Source organism: Pteropus vampyrus, unplaced genomic scaffold (assembly GCF_000151845.1).
Source record: "Pteropus vampyrus isolate Shadow unplaced genomic scaffold, Pvam_2.0 Scaffold98, whole genome shotgun sequence".
In the NCBI taxonomy this organism is placed as follows: domain Eukaryota; kingdom Metazoa; phylum Chordata; class Mammalia; order Chiroptera; family Pteropodidae; genus Pteropus; species Pteropus vampyrus.
Window position 1 is genome coordinate 2,570,744 of NW_011888879.1, and position 17,771 is coordinate 2,588,514.

Genomic DNA, 17,771 nt, shown 5'->3' on the forward strand with positions numbered 1-17,771 from the left:
AAAAAAATTCCTTCCCCAGTTCTGCTAGTGGTCTATTTGGAGATAAACCGGTCGACTAGTGGTTACTGTTTTCTAGGTTACAAGACTATTTTTTCTGTTTGTCAAAGAAATAAAGGGAGTCTACTTACTCAGTCTATGGAAGATAAAACAAATTAGTACGTGTTCTACTTTACTTCTCTCCATTTTCATTGGCTTTGTCTATAATCACTTTTTTTTTAATATTATGCAGCTTGTCTTTCAAGAACTGTAATTGTTTTACCAGTCAACATATACACAGAATTATTTGTATGTTGAATGAGATTTATCTTCCATCTCCTGTCACCCCGAGTGGCTTTGGTATTCTCCCTGTCATAATGTGAATAACTCCTTCCTTATATAGTGGTAACTGTAAATAGGTTACTCATGGAAGGGGTGACACTGCCCTGTTACTGATCAAAGATAGATAAAGTGTCCACCCTCATCACTAGGGGTTCATGGTGTATGTCTGTAGCAGCTGATGAGCTGAAACATATATGGGATTGGGGAGCCACCTTTAAAGCTAGAGATGAGTCGTGTCGTTAATAAAAGTGAAAGACAAAAACAAGAATTTAGGTCTTTCTCTAGCAACCTGGTGGCCATCTTTCCCAGGTCAGCAGTTTGAGATCTAAGTAAACGACAGCTGGGGGAAGGGCCTTGGTGCTTAATAAGGGTCATCACTGCATCTGTGAGAAGAATCTATTTCTGTGTATTCTTTACTCCATCTGCCTGGTGATCACCGGTTTCAGTTTTTTAAGCAGATGTTCCCAGGCACTTGTGCCGATGGAAATAAATAATCCTAAAAGTAAGAGATACATGCTTTCAACTAATGCAAACACACATAGTACAGAAGAGAGAAAATGCAACTGTTTTCTCTGAAAAAAAAAAAAAAAGTTTATTGCATATGTAAATCAATAGATATCTTTTACAAAAAAAAAAGGTTAGAATAAAGATCTCACATTTGTAAAGGCACATATGAAACATTTTACAGCAATGACAAGGGCAGTGAGAACAATGAACGATACTCAACTAGGACCAGTATCTAAATAAGACTTTATAAAAACCGATAGGGAACAGTGCAAAAAATACTGTCAAAAGTCAGTTTTATATACCTCATAACTGTGTATAAAACTGCCAAGCATAAGCTTATTTACTGATATGAAAAAAAAAGCACATAGACTAGCATGCATAATTTAAGGCTTTTAATATCGTTAAATTGAGAGGGAGTCTATAACAAAGTAGAGTTGATATGAATATTGGTAAATCACTCCCCAACTTAGGGAATGTCCAATAAACTCATTCCCTCTCTCCTTACAAGTTTGCAACAGAGACTGGATTTCCATCTTGCAAGGCAGCCAGTGGCCACCTGAGGATAAGAATGTGTTCTCAGGATCCCAAGTCCCAACCTGGAATGCATTTCTCACAGCGACAGCCTAACAGGTGGTTCAATTTCCAGGTCAGCCCACGACAGCGAACCGGCTCTGGTTGACACAACCCTCCATTTCAGCTGTGCTGAGAGTCAGCGGGCTTCCGGGGGCTGACCCAAGAACCTTGAGAATCAACTGTTTTCTAAGCTGAGGACTTGTCTGTACATCATTTTGATATGAAATCTATTAAACGTCCACTGTTTTGAATAACATAAATTGCAACATTTTATAAAACACAGACCAAGAAAAGCATCAAAATACTGAATTAAGTAGCATAATAACAGCCCAGTGAAACAATCTAGATTAACCTGTTATTAATGTAACACATGTTACACACGGTTATATGTTTAAGTCATCTGCATATGTAAACTTTTTTTTCCATTTTAAGAATCCTCAATTGCGTTAATCCACTATTAAAGGAACAAAGGACATACACAGGAAGTCATCTCTGATGAAGAGTAACCTTAGCTCTGAAAGGATAAGGTTAACAGATTTTTAAGATTCCAAACAGTGGCAAGAAAGTTTAGTCAAAGGGAACTGAAGTAACGTTTTACGTCAAATTAAAAAAAAAAAAAAAAAAAAAGACTCTGAACTACAGCTTTCAGTTCTAGGTTGAAGGTATTTATTAGCTAACACTGCAGTTGGGGGAGGTGGGAGGCCCCTGAGAAATGCTCAGACCGCCCAGCACCCCTGCTGAGAGCCACCAGAGCTAAATTCTTGGCAGGATTCCTGAGATTTTAGCAAAATAGTTCCACCCCAAGGCACACAAAGACCCCAACCCAATCTTTTCAGCTTTCTCCTAGAAACCTTTTGTCAGGTGAGAAGGCATTTGTGTTTCCCTGGAGGAGGAGGCTGGGGAGAAAGAGGAGGATAAGCTACAAATTGGATCAACAGCTTACCCTGCCCCTCCCTAGATAACAGAACTGATCACAATACAACCTGTGAACGTTCCTGGGGAGCCCAGAGCTTCCCTTGTTCCGACGGAGACGGAGACGGAGACGGGGCCAATCTGTGCAAAGAGCCTTTAATGAAGGGAGGAAGACTGTTCAAGAGGAAGCTCGAAACTAATTAATCTGACTGCACAGGACACTCTGCCCAAATGCAGCCACTGGGAATCTACATAACGTCACCTTGAAGTAAATAAGGATGACAGTTGCAATTGTTTTAAACAAGATGGATCACTGAATCCATCTTTTCTTTCATCTCTTCTAGCACTGAGTGAGGGTCCAAGGGGAGAAAAGCGTGGGCCAGGGCAGCGTCCCGGTTGCTGACAGCTTCCTAGCTCTTTTCATTCTGGTTCTTTCCGTTTGCCAGATCTTACTCTGTGAAGCTGTATCGGCTTTAAAAATTCAGAGTTCTTAATGACATCGTTTGGAGAGGTTTAAGCGTCGTTCTCTATGACTAGATTTAACTGTTTTGTAGGCGTTGCAGTAAAAGGGTAGGGAAAGGGGGAAGGAATGGCGATGAGAGCTGACCCATTGAGCAAATGAAAAACAAGGAGAGGCCAGCACAGCCCAAGTGAGTGAGGGGCCCTTGGGATGAAGAGGGTGACATCGCGCGACAGTTCCTCCTCCTGCGAGACACGCAACGACTGCAGTCACTGTACGGATGTCCTCCCAGTTTGGTGCCCTGATTATAAACATGACTCGCTACAGAGGGGAATTCGCTCCACGGGCCCGTGGGACGGCAGGAGAGAGGAATCGAGATGCACGGGGCTGTGACCGCTAACCCTGGGAGCCACGTGGACGAGCGGAAAACCCTTGTGAATGAGGTTGCAAGGAGAGGGCCACCAACAAGCGAGGGGAGACGGTGCTCCTGAGCTGCAAAGCCAGGCAGACGTCGGAATCCACGACATCGAGCTACACCGCAACAGCGAGGGCACCGTGTAAAGCCATGAGCGAGGGGAAAACACACACCGACACCCCAACGCTGCAGCCCTGTCTCTCTGAGGGGCGCCCCCTCAGACTTTCCATCCTCCTGGCCTCGCAGAAAGGGGTCAGGGAGTGGGAGAGACATTTCAGAGTTCAGGGTATTATTATTTGTGAATCAATGAAAGTTTTGATAGCAACTTCGGGGCTGATCTAAAAACCCTTCCTCCTCCTCTCCCCATTTACAGCTCCTCTCTGGGCAGCTTTTGGGACGTTGTGGAAAGAATGATCCTGGTGGCCCAAAAAGCAGCAGAAGGAACCGGTGACGTTCCACACAGCTGCTTATCACACTCAGGCTGCACAGCAGCTCTCGCCCTCCTGCCTTGTAACTTTGTGTCCTTGAATTTATTTTTAAAACGGGAGGGCTAGCCAAAGCTCTGGACAGGGAACTGATGCACATCCACCCCCTCAAGGCACCAAACCACAGCATGCTATCTGGTCTTCTGAAACCAACTGATGCCGGACACTCAGTGCCAGGCTCGTGGACATTTCAACAGAGAACTCTGCAGCTGGGCCTTGAGGAAGAAGATGCAGCTAATATGAAGCCGGTAAAGAGAGGTAGTCAGCTGGATAAAAATGCTCGCCCACCCGAACTTGGAAGCGAAACACCGAAGCTGAGAGCAGGAAGGATAAAGGCTGAGCATTAGGCGAGCTGGCTGCCGGACTTCAGGGGACCCCGACTAACGGTGACTTTCAGGGCGACACATTTGGGTTGGAAGAATTTCACTGGACGCACCCTCACATGTCTCCCAGGCATGTTGCTGCTACTTTCAACAGATGCATCAGAAAGGCCTTTGGCCCCCAAACATCTTAGAAATTGAGGCAAAGAACCATTCCGCTTCCTTGCTCAGAGTTCACAGGAAAGTGTCAAACACAACTGAACATCTTAGAGATGTTTACCCTACAGGGCCAACTTGTATGTCACCGAAAAAGCTGTGGGTCTCTTGGAAAACATGTGATGTCCATAGAAAACCCAAAGTCCTCCATTTGGAATCAGTGCTAGATGGGTTGTTATTTTGCTCGCAAGAAAAAATGAATCAGAGCATGACAAGCATCTGGCCAAAACCACAGGCAACAATATAAAACAGCAGCAGCAGAACCTCTGCTAAGAGAAGCTGAAGTCCTATGAAGGACTACCTTAAGAGGCCAACAGTGATTACTCGGTGCTTCTATAAATTTCTTACTCTAAGACCCCAACTATTCCTGACCCCGAGGCGGAATGAAGGGCAGATCGACTCTAACATGGGGGCTGACCCAATGCCACCCGTGGAGGCTGTGCTCCATGGCACATATCTTAGAAGGCCTCTGCACCTTCGCCTACACCTCAAGTGACTGACATCTCTCTCCAAAAGAAATCAGGAACTGTACCCACTTTCCCCATCAAACACACCACTGGATGTGGGGAAAGAGAGATTAGAAAGTACACTCTGTTTTCTGCAGGAGGACAGCTTCAGTGCCCAGGCACCAGTTTGCATAACCTCTGGGCTGAAGTCAGCTACTACAGATTGTACCTCAAGAAAGGGTAATAGCTAAAACTCCCACACTGATGGCCAACTCTCCCTATCAGAATCAAAAGGGTACTAACGTGTCTGCAAAGAGTGACCTCCAAGCCCCACAAGACGGCCCACTCGCCGAGGGCAGCAAGGGTCGCTAGAGCAAGGCAGCGCGTTCACAGAAAGAGCCGTCACACACGCTTTTGTGTTCATGAGGACTTCTCTGGAGAGATGACATATGGTGACATACTACGTCAGAGGGGAGAAACACACTGTGCGTGTTAGTCTGAGCCATGTAAATTTTCTGTTACTGTAAACAGAACGTGGTGCAAACTAATTTCATATGGGTCGATCTAAATTCAGCTGGAAAACATAAGAAAAGTAGGAAGCTGGATAAAAATGCTGACCTACTGTACCCACTACAGTTAATAACTGAACCACAAAAGCTGAGAGTGGGCAGGATAAAGGTTGAGTACTGGACAGGCCAGTGGTCAAGTCCCACAGTAGAGCCCAGAAAGGCCCTCCATCCAGGCTGATGGAGGAAGGGGCCAGAGATGGCCACATGACTCTTTGGCAAATAGCGACAGATTAATGAGTCAAAAAAATGAGTTCCTCTTTTCAATCCAAGACTACAAAGGTTATAAAAGTGAAATTCTATTTAGTCTCCTCAAAAGCTTATCACTCCAAATATTCCGTGCGGAGCTGCTCTCACCTTCCCTGATCTGTCTCCCTCCAACCAAGAGGGGCTCTGTCCTCTTTACTCTCCTACAAAGGAATGGATACTTAACATCCGTCTCCAATGTAGCCAGATCCTCCCTCACCTCCAGTCCAGGTGAGTATGAATGGAAATGCCACCAGCGACTCTTACTGAAAGGAGGTGTCTCCTTCGGGCTTACCAACGTGGCTCGCAGGCTCAGCTCCACTCCAGGATGAAGACGCCAAACTCTGCCTCCACGATCCAGTGACCACGGCGAACGAGGTTGAGCACAGGTGATGCATCCAAATGAGCACGGACAGAAGAGACACAACGTTTCAACTGGAGAATTTCGAAACCGGAAGCCTGACGGTGTATGATGGCTTCATTATGAGATGGGATTTGAATTTTCCTCCATTTTTAATTTTCTCCCTTCAAACCCAAAGTGCAGCAACAGACCCCAACAGCTCCAGCTTCAGACCTGATACATCATCAGGAACTCATTCCAAAGGCTCTAACTAGATAACTAATTTAATACACTTTGCTTCAAGGTTTATTCCTTGGCTTGCTTCCCAGATATAAAGTATCTCTGGGCAATTATTATGCAGATGTCACTGAAAGGACTTTCAATGTCTGCTGCTAATTTAACAGGAGATTCGCTGGCATTTGCCCGAGATGTGAAAAGGAATGCAAAATGTGCTCGAGGACCAAAAGCATTTGTTTTTAAAAAGGAAAGATGTGGAATAACTTTTAAACATTCTCCTTTGGGTTTCAACACAAACTCTGGCTAGGAAATTGGATAGTAAGCGTCCTACTTCCCTGCATTTTGTGCATTAATTAACATTTCCGTAGCAGGAGGCGGCAACGGCGGACGGGCTGAAGGGAGAACCACGAGTGATGAGCTCAAAGAGACAGCAGATCTACACACTGCCCTCGTGAGACATTTCAACAGGGCCCTCGCTGGGGCCTAAGAGACGGAAGAGAAATACTGATGCTGCTCATCGAACAATAAAGCAGTCAACTGCAGACCAACTGTTAAAACACCCTCACAGCAGAGCATCCCAAGGACGGATGGTCTCGAAGGAAAGGAAGCAAATACCTCCTCCCCTGTCAACGACCCGAGTTCTGAGTGTCTCGCCGCCAGGGTCGTGAGCTCTGTTCCACAGGAAACGCATGCCATGCTAATGGTTTTCTTTTTCAAAACACACACCCCAATCCCGGAATCTACAGAGCTCAGCTGACGTTATTACATTCCTTGCCTGATTCTTCCGACCTTGGAGCAGCAGACAGACGGCCCTCCGTGACCAGATGCTCCGAGTCTCAGTAATTAAGAATCATCACAGCAACAGCTGGCCGCACGTGACACGGAGTTGGTCCGTGTGCCCACGTAGTTCATCGGAACCGTGTCCACACCCGTCTGCGGGTATGTGAATGCTCTTCTCTCTGGTTCGCTTGATGCCATTCTTTGTATTTTCAGCTCAGAAGAAGACCAAAAAAACCAAAAAACAAAAAGGAACGAAAAAACCAGCAGTGGAGGAAGGCGTGGTGGAATACGGTAATCAAGTCTAAGAACAAAACCACGATTTAAAAGTTGCGTTCAAGAAAAACTAGCAAGAGGGAAAGTGAGTGGAACATGATGTGTTTATGTGCTAATTTCAGAAATTCAGGACAGTGGCCAGTGATGACGGCGCAGGAAGAGACCAGCTGAGGCCGAGCTTCACACCGACGCGGCGTTAACAGCCCAGGCGACCAGAGCAGGTTTACGGAGGAGACCAGCACAGGGCCCTGCGCAAGGTGAATCCCACCATCGTCCATCACGCGGGTCGAGATCTGGACTACAGGACCTGAGTGGGCCTAGCTCCGCCCTCACAGACCAAAGCCCAGAGAGGATATCGGCACTGTGGGGTCACGCTTGGTGCGGCTCCTGGCCAGGGCCCCGGCCGAGTGCCAAAACCCCCCATAAATCAGCTTTCCCAACTGTTTCTTTTATAATATTTCCAATGACGTAGTGACTGATGCGAAGACAGAACACAGCCAGCACCTCGACCGCTAGGCCTCCGACCAGCACACACATCGTATTTAAATACAGTACCAAAGGCCTTACATCTCCTATTTCTCCTCACTCTGGTCCATTCTCTTCTCTCAGTCGGTCAAGGGGCCTCGCTGCACGGACCACCTGGCCCGGGTCTCAAAGGCCACCAACCCGGGGCCCACCGAGCAAATGGGGAGAAGTAGCAAATACCGAGGCTACAGCCCCCAGGCAAGGAAACACGGGCTCCAGGGCCGAGAACAGGGAGTGGTTGAGAAAGGTCCCATCATTCAGCCTGGGCGAGGGGCCTGTCCCTAACTCCAGGCTGGGGGAGGGGAAGGAGTCTGCTGAGGTGAGGACAGAAAGGAAGAAGGCAGAAATCTGCCCATCAAGGCTCATGGGCACAAAATACAAGAGCAGTGTTTTTTTTCCTTCAAGAAGGGGTCTTGGTCCTTATCTTTACATTTTAGGATGAGCTCATTTTCTTGCCATCTCTAATTTGGACATAAGCAATTAAGCTGATGAATTTCAGGGCTGGTTATAAATCTGGCTTCAACTTCACAGAGATGTGTTCCCTTATGCCCCTGTCCCCATAATGATCACCAGGCAACCTCCTCTACTGAAGTGTTACAATGCAGATCAGTCAAAATGTGGTTCAAATGACAAGTACTACATTAATGTAAAAACTGCATTACAGTGATTCACAAAAGTTACTCCAAAGGGGAAAAAAAATAAATTATCTCGTATAAAATAACACACGATGTTTATGAATAATCTTGGCCCCCATCTTCAGGGAGCCTGTGGCCTGCCGGCTCCGGCCATCCGCACCCCGCTGGGAGAGCATGGTTGGGGGTTAAATCAGTCTGGAGTTTTGGAGAAACTGGATGAGGACTTGGTAGACGAACTTGTATTGAGCGATGGTCTGGATCATGAACATCCTCTGCTCCCTGAGGAGCCTCAGCATCATAGGCACTTCCACCTTCTGCAAGAAAGAAAAAGAAAAAAGCACAAGACTCTGAGATGGGGAGCTTGCCTTGCGTCACCCCTCACTGCCCTCATCCGGGAAGCACGTCCTCGCTGCCCATGTGCAGGTACAAGAGAAAGCAAAGGACTCAGCCCCATCTAGGTTTTCCCAGTCGAGGACTTTATACCAGCCACTGAGAATCTGGTCGACACGTGCGACTGACTTGCTACTTTAAATGCAGACCAGTGTGTTGAGAGAAACGGAGAGGCTGAAGTTAAACCCAACTGGTACTCTCGACTCCATCCCGGCCCAGTGGCAGGGCTTAAGACATCTCTCAGTCTCGGCTTTTTCACCTGTAAATAAGGACAGTGCTGCTTCCGTCTAATGGCTGTATCGCTCCACCCAAGTCAGTGACACTTCCTCGGCAATAACGTGGGGTGATAATTAGTGCCCACCTCCCAGGATCACATGAAGAAATGCACGTAAAGCATTTAGCACAGAGAGTTCTCAATAAAGATTCCTCGTTATCATCTTACTAATGTTAATGAAATGAGAACGATCATGCCCATCGTGCTACCTCGAAGGACCATGGCCATGGCCGACGGAGATAATTTACGTGTAAAGCTTTAGGAAGCACAGTTGTCAAAATGCAATCTCCGACCATCAGGCATGTTCGGAGTGAAAGCCTTTAAGAACATCGAGCAGAAATGAGACTGCCTATGGGTGAATTCTTCGAGAACACAGAACTATGGTCCATGAGAGAATTAACATGGTGGCTCACCGGTGTTTGAGCAAACCAGGGGCTGTCCTGGTGTCCCCTCATTTGCATCATTTCCACCCTCCTGGACCAGCCAGGACAGAAGCACTACCAAGCCAACGATGCCATTGTGGCCTCGGCACACGTCCCAGGCAAATGGCCATACCCATGAAGCTGCCACGGGCTGAGCAAGCATTTCAAGTAAAATAGGAAAAACTCAGCTGTCTGCGTTTTTTTACTTTACTTTCAAAAATCATTGCAGTTTTTTCCAAACTTTGTGTTGCTCGGATACACCACCTGCCATTCTGACTGGTCGCAGGTCTCCTAAACTAATCGAGGAACGCACACCACAGACTTTAGAAAGAAAAAGTGCTTGATAATAAAGAGAAAAGACACATGAATCCTCAGATTATTAGTCAAAATACAGACCCTAGACCATAAACTTCTGAGGGTAGCTAGTGGAGCTTTACCTAAACTATATTCTAAAGTGGCCGGTATTTGAGGTAGATGGGGGACAAGGGGTCAAATACATGGTGATAGAAAGAAATCTAACTATGGGCGGCGAACACACAATGCAAAGTATATACGACTTACTGTTAATTGTACACCTGAAACTTACTGGATTTCATTAACCAATGTCACCATAATAAAAATAAATGAAAAAATAAAAATAAAAAGTAAAGTGACTGATAATCATGATATACAACCTAGAGCCACCAATTAATAATGAAAATTAACATAACATTCGATAAGCTCTACTCAGGGTTGGGCGCTGAAGATACAAGGCTAGAATAAGGCTGCTCTCCTCCCAGACTCATCGAAGGCTGTGACAGAAACACAGGGTCCCTCAGACATTAAGCTCCAGGTCAGGCATCATCTGCATCACCCCCTGCCCCCTGCTTCCTAGGTGTGGGATGTGGACACATTCCTTCATCTACCTGTGCCTCGATTTCTCTTAGTTACACAAGGCACTAACAACACCTTTCCCAGAGAGTTATCGTGAAGGCGACCTGAGTCGCAAGGCACTTGGAACAGTGTTGGCACAGGGCGAACATTAAACACAGGTTAGCTGCTATTCTCATATTTTCATTGTCATCATCGTCACCTTCCCCTCCGCCGTGCTACCTTGACCACCATCTCCTCCACCTCTGCCTCCATCTCTACCACGAGCATTACCATCTCAATGGCCTGCGACACTCGGCTTCAAGGATAGTATATGACCAGATAAGGGGCAGTTTGGAAACAAGACGAAGAAGGTTCCCCTGGTCCTCAATGAAGAGAGCACCGATTGCCCTTAAGATTCACTCCCATGGGCTCTGATGTCCCTTGTCCCTAACCCAGGGAATCAGGCGGCAGTTGATGCTTGCTCAGTCTTGCTCAGAAGTCATTTTTTCCTCGCTACTCCACGAGGAGGGATAACTTATTCAGAAAAGCAGCAAGATCCACATGTCTTGCTATTTGGCTAGTGATTACCTGGTCTTTTGTAAGGAGCTAACCTAGGCAGACAGCTAAATCCAGGGGGCTGAGTGAGCACTGCAAACCATGAAACTAGAGCTTTCTGAAAAAAACGTGTGGGCGTTACAATGTTACAGCTAACATTTTAGTGACCGAAAGCAAGGGACACAAAGAGGCTTCTCAGAGCAACCTGGGAGAGCCCCCTCCGATCCGCACCTCACCGTGACCTGACCCTACTGTAAGAGTCTTAGTTCCAGGAAAAAGAAGAGGCATTTCACTGACAAAATTAAAACTGTGTGGATTATAGAATAACACATAAAGTAGGTTAATCCAGAAGCCATGGAAAAGAAGGCAGGAAACTTCAGACAGGGGAAAAATGAAACACACAATGTCGTGTATTTGTCAAAATCTTTGCTTAAAAAACAAATGAACAAACTAAACATGTTCTACTCTTCTCTCAAAATAAGGGTTTGAATCTCACCGGCCAGGCCTGGAGCAGAACAAAGTAGAGACTTTTTTTCTCTCTCATCGTCTACCAATAGCAATTACGGGAAACAGGACAGATAAGGCTTGCTATATTTGTGCTGGGGAAGGGAAGTGAAAAATATGAGTCATCTGGCTATCTCTGAATATCAATGGGAACAGAAGTCCTTTCTGGACTGACCACGTTCAGGCAAAGAATGTTTTGGCGTGCAACTGGGCACTGAGGAAATCCGCTATGTTTGGACACACCAGGGAGAACGCAATCACCCCGAGCCCTCGTCAAGTCCGCACGAGGCCCCAGCGGCCGAGCCCCTCGCTCTGCGCCATGCTGGCTCCAACATGTGCTGTTCGTGTTCCACTGGGCCAGTCACATCTGGTGATCAATGAGCCTTCATGTCAACGCTTTACCGAGGCTTGGCCTTTGATGGGTCTCCAAAGAGCACAGAACAGAACAAGCCTTCATGTCAGACAGGACGGACAGAATAGCTTCTCGAGCTGAAGAGGAGGAAGGCGGAGCAGATGAGGCGTGCACGGGGAATGGAGAAAAGAAGGGGAACCTGGCAAAGAAAGTGACAGGAGCGGGGAGCAAAAGGCGTCTAAGTGGTGAGGGGATGACAAAGCCTTTCCTCCTCACTCGGGACCCACAGCTGCCCCCAGTGGAGCCTGGGTACACCCTGGCCACATGCACTGCTTCATCTCATTCCGTCTTCCCAGCACAGGGTGGATTTGGGACTGAGTGGAGAGCCATTTACTCTCCTAGAGACTTCTGATAGTGACAGGGAAGCCAACGAGAGATCTCATGTGAGGCAAAAGGAAAAAAACTCATAGAAGATGATGAAATGTCTGTTGCTAGTCTCAACTGCTTCCAGGAGGGGCATTTTGCTCATCAACAGAATGTTTGCTTTTTTCAACAATAGGCCACACTTGACCGAACCCCAATTCTACTTTTTTAGCATCACAAACATGCATGTATATAGACTGAAAGTTTCCAAAATCAACTTTCTATAGGCAGGGAGTTTAAAAACCCTTTGAATATGATTAAACTTAACATTTATTGTTTTCCTGGAAGTTACAATATAATAAACTTCACGGGGCGATAATCTGATTTTCAAACCACTGATGCTATTAAATAAATATGTATATTATCATATAAATTCCTTCACAGAACGTGCATTATAACATTTCCTAATTTAAAAACGACTGAACAACTCTGAAAGTTTCCTTTGATTTCTCCAAGCTGTACGATTTGGAAAATGAACAAGAATCAAATGACACTTGGCATCTGGAGGCAGAGTGAAGACAGGAAATAATTTGGGGCCAGGAGGGAAAAGACCACCCTTCTCATTTTGGCACCAACTACTTAGGAGCCACGTGGCACTGGACAAGTCACAAAACTGTTTCTGGGCCTCAGTTTCTCTGTCTGTAAAGCAGGAAGACTGACATGTGTCCAGCTCCTCTGCGTGCCTGCTATGAAGACCCCAACTAAAAAATAAAAGCGAAAACCATTTTAAAGCCCCCATATAAATAAAGGCAGAAGAGTTGATCTTTAGCCTTGATGGCTGTTGGTCTCACCTCCACGAAATCAAAAGCCCCTCAGCCCCGTGGGCGCGAGGCAGCTGCAGCCCCTTCTTTGGGGAGGAGGGCTGGGCGTGCACCTCAGCAGAGGCGCTCACAGTCTGCCCTGCACTATTCCATTGCCAGTGTAGACAAGAGCGAACAACAACCCCCTTTAAATATGGCCCCTCTGAAGGATGAAAACTATTTTTAAAGTACGCACATTTTCACATAGGACTCAGGCCAAAACACATCCTAGACATGTAAGACGCATCTGAACTACATGTGACCACATAACCCGCCGTGGAAAATTACCCACAATAAAACCAGCCTGTCTACAAAACACGGCGGACGTCCTCAGTGCTTCCTGTCTCACGCTTTCCTCTCTTCCCCCGTGTTATCTGGATGTCTCTGAAGAGTGAAGAGCAGCGAAAGGCAAAAGATAAGGAAGGCTGCGAATGTCAGAGTCCAAGCCGGAGGATTCGGGGTCTGGAAAACTGTCATCAGGACAGAGGGAGTCAGGCACCGGAAACGCAAGGGCAAAGGAGAAGGTTCGGCCGCGGTGTAGGTCTGGCCCCGAGGGGGAGTGTTTAGAGACGCCCAGAATGACTCACTTCATTATGCTCCAGGCAGTAGATCATCAGCTCGGAGAGGATGACCACTCCGGTCCTCCCCACTCCGGCGCTGCAGTGGACGACGATCGGAGGGTGCCGGTTCTTGGCGCCTTCCAACATGCTGTTGGTATGGCGACGGACCGACTGGATCTCCTCCAAGTAGGCTGCAAGACAAAATGCAAATCTTGTCACCGAAGTCCTACATGGCTTTGCATACCAGTGGGGGAGGGGTGAGACTGAGAGTGAATCTTTTTTTTTTTTTAAGTGACAATAATTTACAGTTCTTACAAGACACTAATTATTTGGCTGGTACCCACTGTACAGTCCTGGATCCGAAAAGGACCAGCTGGGAGTCAATTAGTCCATGGGAGAATTTGTTCTTTAAATTAAATAGTTCTTTTTTAAAAATTAAATTCTGTTTTCCCCTCTGCAAATCCCAGAGTCCCCCGAGCAGATGACTCTCGACATTACTTACAGCAATTCCTACTATTAACAGACTGGGATCAGAACACCAGCTAGGTCCCCTTGAAACACCCGCCTGTCAGAGCCAATTGCTGGTGGGAAGAGCATCCATCTGCCCCTTCTTCTCTCCCCTTGCTGAATGAGTCAATGTCAACCGAGGCTTGACTTCATTTTCAGATTTTAAAATGGACTTTACGGAGTCGGGGGGCTGCTTTTCAGCTTGGATTCCATGTGGCTATGTGAGTAGTTCAAGATAAGCCCTGTATCCCCCTTTATGGAGGCAACATGTGGTGGTGGTAGGGGGTGCCCCTTCCCCATCCCTTCCGACATCTGCCTAACTCAGCAGGACTGTGCAGGGGTCTGCTCACTACTTCAATTGGGCACAAGTGAAAAATTACAGCGAGACTATTCTTAATTATTTTTATTTTCATGATCATGAATTGGAAAAAGAAAAGGAAAAATATACAAATGTAATTCTCTAACAGTCCAAGAACCGGGAAAAGTCCATTGGTAATTGAGGTTTTGTAGTAGCTAGCTCGGGGGAGAAATAGATTTGAAGATTCTCCATACTCAGAAAATCTCATCCTAATACAGCAGTGAGCACAAGACCACGGGAGACGCTCAAACTGCTGAAGAGGAAAAAGTGTGTTCAAACCATCGTAGTTAATTTAAAAGCATCCGTTGACACACAGTTAATAAGAACTCCTATCTTCCTTTGTAATCTTATCTAATTACAAAGTAATCTGAAGTAGTTTACCAAAATAAACAAACTATTACTACCAGTACCACCGGCAGTAATGTAAAATGAAACAGAAAACGAAAAGACAGCCCGAGATAGCCAGACAGGGGAGCTGCTACTGAGTGTTTGCACAAGCCAAATACTGCGCATGGAATTCTCTTCCCAATTTTTCTGCAAGGAGGAAAAATATTGGGTGACTGAGCATTCTCTGTCTTACAAAAGGCAATGTTCGCAGACAAGAGACAAAAGTTTTCTTTTGCTAAATTTAAGAAGTAAAAGAAATATTGATCGATAAGGCAGATGCCAACATCACATGGAGCTTCATAAAACACAGAAAAACCGGATTTGGATGGATGTTTTCTCCAGCAATCATATTCATAAAGCTGTGAGTCAGTGAAGGCAATCTGCCGAGGTCCTCTGCGCCCAGGTGCTCTAGTCCAAACACAGGCAAAGATCTTTTTGCATTCTGAAAAATCTAGACGGCCAACACTTCTAAGATCCCAATCAGCACACTTGTCCTGAGTTCTTTAGAAACATAAATTAATAAATTTATACTGTTTAAAAATATTCTTTTTTTTTCAGTAATTTAGATCGCTTTTCCTTCAGTTGGTTCAGATCTGTCTTTAATTTTAACCACTTTATAAACTCAATCTTTTATCAGAGCTGTTGGTCAATCATCGAACCGATCTACTTTTATTGTTTCCATGTTCTGTGTCTTTGAGAAAAATTCCAATCACTCAAATAGCAAGATGACCAGAAAGGAATAAAAAGAACAGTTATGAGGACAGAGTTCTGCAGAGGTCATTGTCTTCCTTATTAATAGTTGAGCTACAGGTAACTGTTTGACCCCGGGCAAACCACGAACCCTCTCTAGATCACGCTCTAGAGTCTTTGATTTTGATCATGTTTCTCTCTTCTACTTTCAATGTCCAACTCCTCCAGTACCATCATCTCTTTACTGGGAAAGAAAATACCAATATCGACGAATACGTATGCATCGGAATCTTTCTGTTGCCATTTGTGAAGTGGTATCTTTAGGCACTTGAAAACCGATCCTCTCTCTTTTCCCGCAACCCCACCTCTCACTCTAAAGAAACATCAAGATGAATTCGAGGTGCTGACATTATCCCACGTCGAGGAGGGCTCCCACCAGCTGGAGAGTGATCATCAGAACGGGTATGGGAATAAGTGTGCAGAGAGCCCAGGGCCTCCTTCCTAGCTGGCTAAGGAAGGAATAGGGGTTCGCTTCACGTGCAGGATGTTGAGGCGACACTGCGGGACGGAAGGGAGAGTACTACAGCCACCACCGAACAGTGTCGATCTCCTCCCTGGACCGTAATCGCTGGCCTGGCTTTCTCAGGACACTGCGAGTGGCTTTAACCCAGAGACTGTTTCGTCACTGTGCTCTAAGAGCCTGATCCGCCGCCTGGCACGTGATGGGCACACACGCACCCCGCTTCTGGCCTTTCAAATAAAGTACTGCGTCAAATCTGCGTGAATTCATTTCTAAGATAACCATATCGTTCATATATATCTCTCTATCTCATGATATATATATATGAATGAATCCAAAAATGACAGTTTCAAAAAACAAGTTGATTTCAATAATTCTTATCATCCTAATCAGTGGTGAAAAAGTCCTGATCGAGTTTTACTACTATAGAGAAATAACACGGCTGTGAGAGCAAAAGTCCATGAAAAATAAAGGTTTTCTAACTTTATTGCTCTGTGGTTTTTTAATTGTGGTAAAATATACATAACATGCAATTAACCATTTTAGTCATATTTAAGTGTGTAATTCAGTGACACTGAGTATATTCACAATATTGTACAAACACCTCCACTCTCCTTTTATAGAACTTTCTCATCTCAAACAAACTTTTTACCAGTCAAACAACAAGTTCCTATTCCCCTTCCCTAACGCCCAGTAACCTCTCTTACACCTGCCATCTCTATGAGGCTGCCTATTCTGGGTACCTCATATAAGTGGAGTCATAGAATATTTGCCCTTTTGTGTCTGGTTTATTTGACTTGGCATAATGTTTTCAAGATTCAGACATGTAGCGTGTATCAGAATTATTAATTATTAATGTGTAGCTAAAAGTCTAAATCAAGGTAGAACCATTCAGTTTACCACGGTCTTAGCTTATTTGCATAAAAGGTAAAGAGAATATGATAAGTGACATGTATTTGTCTTCTCTGTTCTACATATACTATATGAAGGGACATATACTTCAATGTCATAATACTATCATCACTTAAGAGAAAGGACCCTCTCTTTCTATTTCACCTCCAAAAGATAAGACCATTGATACAGTTGGTAAAACCCCAACCAGGAAGAAAAAAACTTACACAAAAATCCTTGGACATCCTCTGGGCAGCCGTGATCTGGCCAGTCAGTATATTGCAAATGCCACACCGTCCTTTCCTGCCCAGATAAAAGGTGCTTGACCTTCAAGCCTGTGGTTGCATAGCAACCAGAATCTGTTCGGAACTTTGTGGTGACCTTGAACTTGCCATAGGTAGCTGAGCTGTGCTTTGAACCCAGTTTGGGCCAGTATCGGTGGCTCTTAGTTCGTCCGCCCTCCTGAATCACACACACAAAGGCAAAATTAGAAATAAGTTGGGGGAAGGAAGCTCTTATCCTCTTAATCTTAAAAAATCTGAGGACAGAGGAAAATGCGAATAGCTTCTAAGTCACTAACTCAATAGCACTGTGCAGTGTCTATCACAGAGCAGATAATATGCATCTCGGCTAAGATCAATAACACGTACAACGGAAGTTACAGCAATAGAAGATATAAAGATTCACAACTGAGCTGCAGTTTAATGTTAAGAGATAAGAACCAGTGCAAAGTCCAGAGACAGGAACAGGTTGATGTGTTTGAGAAACAGAGGTCTCCAGTGCGGCTGGGCTGCAGTTGTCTGGCGAGCATGGGAAGAGCGGTGGGAACAGGCGGCCTCCCGGCCCACGGCAGGGAGTCTAGATTTCCCTCCGTGGACTGGGAAGCCATCCAAAGGGGATGGAGTGTCCTCGGGCAGGGGAGTGGCAGATTCTAGTACACATTCTAGGTCACGCTCTGCATTTCTGATGTCTAGCCCACACTGACTACTGACACTGGCTCTGTCATCTAGTGTCAATCTCACATTTTTGGGG

The 17,771-nt window shown here is 45.6% G+C and overlaps 1 protein-coding gene and 1 long non-coding RNA gene across 2 annotated transcripts in view; both read right to left on the bottom strand.

Moving 5' to 3' along the window:
- Nucleotides 1-1,202: 1,202 nt before the first annotated feature.
- PTPN14 (protein tyrosine phosphatase, non-receptor type 14) overlaps nucleotides 1,203-17,771 on the bottom strand; it is a 160,438-nt gene continuing 143,869 nt past the window's right edge. Inside the window, exons 20-21 of the mRNA XM_011364531.2 lie at nucleotides 13,414-13,577; nucleotides 1,203-8,568 (exon numbers count right to left, since the gene is read on the bottom strand). Coding sequence (XP_011362833.1) covers nucleotides 8,440-8,568; nucleotides 13,414-13,577 — 293 coding nt within the window. The 3' untranslated portion in view covers nucleotides 1,203-8,439. The remainder of the gene's footprint in view (nucleotides 8,569-13,413; nucleotides 13,578-17,771) is intronic.
- LOC111742638 lies at nucleotides 13,636-17,755 on the bottom strand. The gene is made up of 2 exons (XR_002781406.1): nucleotides 16,967-17,755; nucleotides 13,636-15,139 (listed from the first exon to the last, which is right to left on the bottom strand). It is a non-coding gene; the product is annotated as an uncharacterized LOC111742638 (long non-coding RNA).